Here is a 7,910-nt window from a genome sequence, read left to right as displayed (position 1 = left end):
GAGAGAGAGAGAGAATTTTAAGCTGGCTCCACACCCATCAAGGAGCCTGAAGCAGGCTGCGACCCCATAACCACGAGATCATGACCTGAGCCGAAATCAAGAGTCGGTATCAACCAACTGAGCCACCCAGGCATCCACATAGGTTTTAAAAATTATAATCAGGGGCACCTGGGTGACTCAGTTGGTTAAGCGTCTGACTCTGGCTCAGGTCATGATTTCACAGTCTGTGAGTTGGAGCCCTGCATTGGGCTCCATGCTGACAGCTCAGAGCCTGGAGCCTGCTTCAGATTCTGTGTCTCCCTCTCTCTCTGCCCCTCCCCTGATCTTGCACACACACTCTCTCTCCCCCCTCTCTCAAAGAATAAATAAATATTAAAAAAAATTATTTTCGAATATGCTAAGATTTAAGAACCTAGAGTTTTCATGCACATCTGAATTTCCAGCTTCATAGCACATTCCATACCTACCACATTGGACGCTATGCCTGCAGGAGGGGCTGGACGTGTCCCTCTCTAGTTTATCTGAGGTCTGCCCATTCACATTGGTCCCCATGGACATTCCAATTCAAGACAAAGTTATTGAATATCTATTAATTTTGGAAAACAATATCCTGAAGTAGATTCAGTGAACAAAACAGACAACCCCCCTTCCCTTATGCAGCTATATCTTAGGGGACTGGGAAGAACAGGGTGAAACTGCATAAACATAATAGATGAATGAATTAGGCCCCATATGAATTTATGTCATGTTTATCTGCTCTGGGGCCTAGGCTGGTCACTTCTCTAGTATCACTTTTCTCCATCTGTAAAATAAGCTGACAGTGGCCCTTCTCACATTGGGTGAATTCCAATCAAATTCCAGGAAGATTCCAGGAGAGGATGGTGTCAAACGTCTAGCATGCAGGGATCTCCGTCTTCCCACCCTGGTCCAGACTCTCTCCCTGTCATTCTGGGTGACCCTGCGGGGCTGTCCATTATAGTTCTCTGTTATGGATGGAAATGCTCTAATCTGCACTGTCTACTCTAGTGACCACTAGTGTGGCTGTTGAGTACGTGAAATGTGGCTCATGCGATTGAGGAACTGAATTGTAAGCTTTTGCTTAATTTCGATTTAAAGCTAAGGTTGGCTTGCTGTATGTGGCTAGTAGATTAGCTGACACAGGTGTGATTGGTCTGAATGACAAGTCTTCTTGGGGACCACTGAGATCGAAGGCCCCCTCTCTCATTTTACAGATGAGAAATTTCAGGACGTGGTCTGTGGGTTTTCTTCTAGCCCATCTCTGGGAGAGTTGGTGGGGGACACTTTGTGGCTCCAGCGTTTTCTTGGATAAAGGATCAGGGCTGACCTGATGCCACGAGCACCAGGCCCTGATGCTTAGGGGATCTTGTGGACACCTGTGCCCCCTTGCCTATGGTGCCCATCCTATGCCCGCTGGCAGAACCAGGGTCTGCTGGTTGCTCTCAAGCAGGGTTGTGCGATCATTGGCATTTCCAGCCTCTCTCAGAGCAGCAGAGCTCAGGGCTGATATTTCTAGCTGACAGGCATCTATTGATCACTATGAGGTCCCATACTGGAAGCTGAGGAGTGTCTGGACCTCCCTTGGGTGGGGGGTGGGGCCTTTCTACTCCCCTCCCCTGCTAGCTTATTGCTATGCCCGGGGCCTGGCATGTCCTGACAGGTGGATAACACAGGGCAGCTTCCTGCCTGGGTGGGTAAGGGTAGGAGGTGGTACCAGGTTCCCTGGGGGCAGTCCGGGCAGGGTGTGGGGTTAGAGTCTTTCTCTTGGTCACCCAACCCTAAAACCGCTGTGGTGGCACCTCCCTGGTTTCTGGAAGCAAGGGGCAGAGCCCCCAGTTTGCTGGGTTAGCTTTATCAAGTTGGTAGAGCTCCCCGAGCTTCGATTTCCCTATCTGCAAAATGGAGCTGTTCAGGGGACCCATTGAGAGCTTAAGCCAGCTGGTGCCCAGCATATGGCCTGGAGCCCACTTTGCTTCCTTTATAGCAAAGTGGCTTGCCCCGTCTTTTCTGCTCAGGCTGCTTGCGTCATTCTTTGACACTTTTTCCTCTCTGCCTCTCTGGAGCTGGTCTCCTGAGAAGAGAGGCGGGGGTGTGGGTGGAATCACAGGACCTCAGTGGTGACTTCCTGTCTTCTGATTGGCTCCCTATGAATCAGGGGCGTGGCTATTACCTTTTAATAGGGAAGGCGTCCTCAGCTCACTTCGTCTCTGCTGAGCCTTTGTCTGAGCTCGCTCAGCCTCTGTCTTTCCTCCCCTGCAGCCATAGCCGGCGTCTAGCTGCCAACTTTCTGACTGGATCTGTCTCACTTCTCCCGTCTCCTCAGACCAAAGCCCTCGGGGTATGTAACAGCCATGCCTGTGGACACACTGACTCCGGGAGCCCGGGACACCCCTGCCCTACCTTTCCGCCTGCGGACCAAAGTCCCCGGCTACCTGCTGCGGCGGCCAGCAGACGGTGGAGCCCGGAAACCTAGCGCTGTGGAGCGCCTGGAGGCCGACAAGGCCAAGTACGTCAAGAGCCTGCATGTGGCCAACACCCGCCAGGAACCTGTGCAGCCCCTGCTGTCCAAACAGCCACTCTTCAGCCCAGGGACTCGCCGCACGGTGCTCACACCTAGCCGCCGAGTCCTGCCTGGCCCTGGCCGCCGGCCTCAGCTGGACTTGGACATCCTCAGCAGCCTCATCAACTTGTGTGACACTCCCGCGTCCCCTGCTGAGGTTGGCCGTACCCCTGGACGGACAGAGGGAGCCTACCAGGCGCCCCCAGCCACCCCCCCACGCCCACCACCCAGTACGGCAGCAGTGCGACGCGTGGACGTCCGTCCCCTGCCTGCCTTGCCTGCCCAGCCCTGCCCGTCGCCAGGCACCACCACTGCCTCCAGCCCAGCCCGGCCCCCGGGTTTGCAACGCTCCAAGTCGGATTTGAGTGAGCGTTTCTCGCGGGCAGCTGCTGACCTTGAGCGGTTTTTTAACTTCTGCGGTCTGGACCCGGAGGAGGCACGGGGCCTGGGAGTGGCGCATCTGGCGCGGGCCAGCTCAGACATCGTATCCCTGGCCGGGCCCAGTGCCGGACCCGGCAGCTCTGAGGGTGACTGCTCCCGCCGCAGCTCTGCCACTGTCGAGGAGCGCGCGCGGGAGCGCGTCCCCTATGGCGTGTCGGCGGTAGAGCGTAATGCCCGCGTCATCAAGTGGCTGTACGGGTTGCGGCAGGCGCGCGACACCCCAGCGGCTGAGGGCTAGGTTTCCACTGACCGTGGCATTTGCCCTGGACAGTTCTTAGAGAGGCAGCTTAGCAGCCTGACCTCTTCTGCATCCATTCGCTGGCTTGGGGCAGACCAGAGGCTGGGGCCTTGTGTGAACTTGGCACGGAGGTAGAGCCTCAGAGGCGGGACCAGCATACACCCGGCAAGGACTGTCCCCGGAGAGGGTTGCCTCTTGACCTTGGGCCACCCTCTACCCTTCACGTGTAGAGGTTTTGACATGAGTCCTGCTTGGTTCTTCTCCAGGGTTTGGATTTGGGGCACTTAACCTTCTCCACCAAGAGGGAGGGGCCAAAGGATCTTACTAGGCCTAGCGGTTCTGTTTCCTTCTTCCTTGGTCTCTGACTTTTGCTGACTTCCTCTCCCAGTGCGCCCTGGTTCCCTGGGAACTTACTCTGGGTGGGGGCAGGGCCTCGGCAGCCTGGCCCAGGTGGGTAGACTACTGGACGGACTGATAGGAGCTTGTACTGCTCTGACTTACCCCCTTTGGTTAATAAACACAGATGCTTCTTTTTCAAAGCCTGGGTCATCCGACTCTTCTGTGTTCACAAGGAGAAGGGGTGGGTGAAGTCTTGGGGTGACGCCTTCAGAACTTAGTAATTGTTCATCCCAGGGTCTGGTGGGGGCATAAGGTCAGTGGTTGGCATGGCCTGAGACTTGCCCCACAGGGGAGCCTCATAACCCCTCTGGGTGACTTCTGGGCCTCCTTCACAGAGGAGGAAACTGGGTCTGGCCCCAGAGCGAGTCTGGATAGAGCCTGGACAGGTCTTTCTTCGCACTAGGAAGGGGACCTTCAGGGGAAAGGCTGATGGGTGCCTGGATCCTTCCCTATCCCTGCCCTGTTCCCAAGGGGGCAGGAAACTCAATGCAAACCCAGAACTTGAGGTGACACAGGCCGTAGATTGGGGTTGGAAGTGAGAGTTCTTAGAGGCAGACGGACTTGGGGGTGGATGGCACAAATCAAGTGGCCTCGCCTCCAACTCTGGGTGACCCCGGACACGCCGGTCTCCCTCTCTGGGCTTCAGTAGGAGATGGGACAACAAGTCCTCAGGGGCCGGGGGGCAGGGAGAGGATGCGGCTTTGAGGTCTCCGTTCCTTCCTGTCTCCCTCCAGGCTAGTTCCCCTCTGGGAGCCTCCAGCATGGCTGGCGGTACAGCCAGAGCCAGGCACACAAAGGGTGAAAGCCTGGTACAGCCAGGGCCGGGCACACAAAGGGTGAAAGCCTGGGTGGCCCCTGCCCACCCCCTGGGGTGGGAGTGGGGAAGGGCTGGGTGGTGTTTCCTCTCTCGCAGGCTGTGCTGGCTGCAGAACTCAGAAACAGGAAGCTCAAATGGGAGCCCTGGTGACAGGTTTGATGTAAGTTTTATTTTAAGCATAAAGAGGAGATTTCCGTTGGGCTGTTGACAAACATTCAGGTCAGCCTAGCTGTTTGTCTGTCTGTCTGTCTGACAGGCTACATTCGGCCTTCAGGGATTTGGGCTGGACCTGGGTGGTGCAGGAAAACTGGGTGACAGAAGACCGTGGTCAAGCTCATGAGAATGGAGTCTACCTCCTCATGATGCAGAAGGGGAGACTGAGGCACAGGGAGGCCTATTACCTGCCTCCAGGCACCCAGCAGGTCTGACAATGCAGGAGTTGAGCCTTCTAGTCCCCAAGTTAAAAGAATGAGGGGTCAGGAGGGGTGATCTGGGCAGGCTCTGCAGAGGAGGTATCCTTTGAGGAGTCAAAGAGCAGCCCCTCCAGTCAACCTGGCCAGAATTCTTTGCTAAGCGTTGCCCCTTTCTGAGCTGCCAGCCCCCCAGCACCCCAAGAAAGTGAGTGTGTTGTGGCTACATTTCAGAACATGGTACTGGTAGGTGATGGGCTGGGAGACCCTTGTTCCTGGAGGAGGTTAAGTCCTCGGCACAGACCCTTCATGCTCATCCTGTCACTGAATCTTCCAGGTCACCTTTCCAGGGTCTGTCTTAGACCTGGAAGGGATAGCGTCTTGGGGACTGTCATAGAGCAGGTCTGCACTCCAGCCTGGGGTCACACCTGGGCATGCTGCACACCCCATAGTCTGGCTCCCTGATTCCTCTACACACGCCTTAGCCCTCCTCCCTGCCCTGGGTCCTGGCAGTTTTTCCCCTGAGCATCTGAGTGCCCAGCAGTGGGTAGGACAGACGTGGGTCCTTCCATGGTAGGTGGAAGGGAATGGGCAGCTGATCAGCAGACACGTTGTTCTATAACATGGGGACAGGTCTGTTCAGGGACTCCTGCCCTAAGACCAGACCTGTCCCCAGGAGAGGGGCCAGGGGGTAGTCAGGAAGGGCACTGGGCAGGTCTGTTCGAAAGAGCAGGCAGGCATTCTTGGAAGTGGAGAAGGTGATTCCTGGTTCTAGAAGGAATCCCCTTCTGCCAGGATTCTGGAGCCTGTCACCTTCCCTCTGTGGGGATCTGTGGAGGGAATGGCCAGGGGCTTGGATCTGTGGAAACAGCCCCTCTATTGTTCTGCCTTCAGTCTGAGTGTGAGGGGCAGTGAACAGCAGCAGGGGCCAGCAGCTGCTGCCCTGTCCCCTGTGGCTGCCTGGCTTCAGAGCAGCACCCCCAGGCCAGGCTGGCCCCAGCTGCCCAGCCCCTAATTAGGCAGAGATGAGATCTGCTCCCGGATCTGTTTCCCAGCGGCTAATTATATACACGTGGGCTTGGGAGCCCAGCAATCTGACTGCTCACTTCTGTCACGCAGGTGTGATGGGCCCCTGGGAAAGGCACCTGGCCCCACCTGCCAGACCTCAGTCTACCCTTTTGGCAGAGGATAGGATCTAGTTAGAGGTCCCTGTTCCTTTCCCTGGCAAAATGTTTCTGGTTCTGCCACTGAAGCATTCAAGGGGACCAGGCAGAGGAGACACCCATCCTGTCCATCCTGTGTCCAGGGGAAGCAGGGAGGGCCTGAGGAATTAGTCTTTAGGTCCCTGACTCTAGATCCTAGGGTAGGGGGGGCACATGGGCAAGAGCATGGTGAAGGCTGCCCCCCAGAAAGACATGCATACAGGTTTATAGTTGTGTGGGTTCTTCCAGGTCCAAGACAGAACATTTAGGTGTTTTTTTTTTTTTAATGTTTATTTTTGAGAGACAGAGCACGAGTAGGGGAGGGACAGAGAGAGGGAGACACAGAATCTGAATCAGGTTCCAGGCTCTGAGCTGTTAGCACAGAACCCGATGCAGGGCTCAAACTCACAAACTGGGAGATCAGGACCTGAGCCAAAGTCGGTCGCTTAACCAACTGAGCCACACAGAAGCCCCCCCCTCATTTAGATTTTTTAAAATATGATTTTCAGATAATATATCTGTATATTTCTCCCAACACGTTATTAAGAAAAGTTTCAGACTTGAAAGTATGATACAGCAAACACTTATATACCCACCTACTGGATGCACAATCCTTACTGTTTTGTTAGATTTGCTTCATTAGACAATCTCTCCATCTATTAAGACAACTTCCTTTTTTTGAAACTATTTAAGTTGCAGACCTCAGTACACTTCCCCTTGAAGGCATTTTAGCATGCATATATCATTAGCTAGAGTTCAGTGCGTGTTTACAGTGCTGTATGTGTGTGTGCGTGAAATTTACATACTGTGAAATTCACAGATCTTAAAGCTGCCAGTTAGTGAGTTTAGACAAGGGCACATTCTTTCCCAAACCTCAGTCAGGATGTAGACCAGCTTTCCATCACCGTGGAAAATTCCCTCATATCCCTTCTCTGTCAATTTCTGTCGCTATCTTGTGGATATATCTATGCATCTGTATAAATTCGGTAGTACTAATAAAAAACATTTCCTTGCCGGGTCCTTCCCTCTCCTGACTCAAATGACATGACGGCATTGACTCTTTTAACTATTTCTTCTGGTACTTTCTTCCATAATTCTAGGTAAGATGTTTTTTTCTGTGGTTTTCTGGATTGAAACATTAGGCAGATACTGCCTGGTGTCTCCACAAGGTCACTTCTGTAAACTGATGGCCTGAATTTGAATCCCAACTCTTGCCCTTACTGCCCATGTGACCTCAGGCAAGTGACTTAACCTCCTTGTGGTCACTTGCCTCACTTGTAAAATGAGAGCAATAAGAATATTGAAGTTATTGGATTGTTAGGAGGGTTCAACATGTAAAGTGCCTAGAATATGTACCAGAACAACTACTCTGGAAGTGGTTGAAAATATTATTTCTTATTATTATCAAGGAACAGTTGATTATTCTCACTCTCCTTTCAATCTACATTTATCACCTTTTTTTTTAATGTTTATTTATTTATTTTGAGAGAGAGGATGTGAGTGGGGGAAGGGCAGAGAGAAAGAGGGAGAGAGAAATCCAAGCAGACTCTGCACTAACATGGGGCTTGAGCTTATGAACCATGATTATGACCTGAGCCAAAATCAAGAGTCAGATGCTTAGCTGACTGAGCCACCCCTGGGTGAATACCTAGTGTTATTTATACTGTAACTATACAAATATTGTTTCCTGCCAACCTGAATCACATATGACAGTTACATTTCCTTTCTTGAGAAACTCTTGGTTTTTCCCAGAGTTACTACCTGCTTTGCTTTTCATTCCCCTAATTTCCTTATAACCCTTATTTACTTCTCTGACATCCTCAGT

General features: G+C 52.9%; 1 protein-coding gene across 5 annotated transcripts in view; it reads left to right on the top strand.

Annotated features, from left to right (window-relative positions):
• The window catches only part of FAM110A (family with sequence similarity 110 member A), an 11,370-nt gene extending 7,574 nt beyond the window's left edge, over positions 1 to 3,796 (top strand). For 3 of the 5 annotated variants that reach the window (XM_029918957.1, XM_029918958.1, XM_029918959.1), the window contains exon 2: positions 2,278 to 3,796. In XM_029918957.1, the coding sequence (XP_029774817.1) occupies positions 2,370 to 3,257 (888 nt within the window). In that variant the 5' untranslated portion in view covers positions 2,278 to 2,369 and the 3' untranslated portion in view covers positions 3,258 to 3,796. The remainder of the gene's footprint in view (positions 1 to 2,277) is intronic. The other 2 variants (XM_029918960.1, XM_029918961.1) reach the window with 1 other exon arrangement.
• Positions 3,797 to 7,910: the final 4,114 nt, after the last annotated feature.

Source organism: Suricata suricatta, chromosome 12 (assembly GCF_006229205.1).
Source record: "Suricata suricatta isolate VVHF042 chromosome 12, meerkat_22Aug2017_6uvM2_HiC, whole genome shotgun sequence".
In the NCBI taxonomy this organism is placed as follows: domain Eukaryota; kingdom Metazoa; phylum Chordata; class Mammalia; order Carnivora; family Herpestidae; genus Suricata; species Suricata suricatta.
The sequence above is the reverse complement of the archived record's forward strand: the minus strand, read 5'-3'. Positions and strand labels throughout refer to the sequence as shown.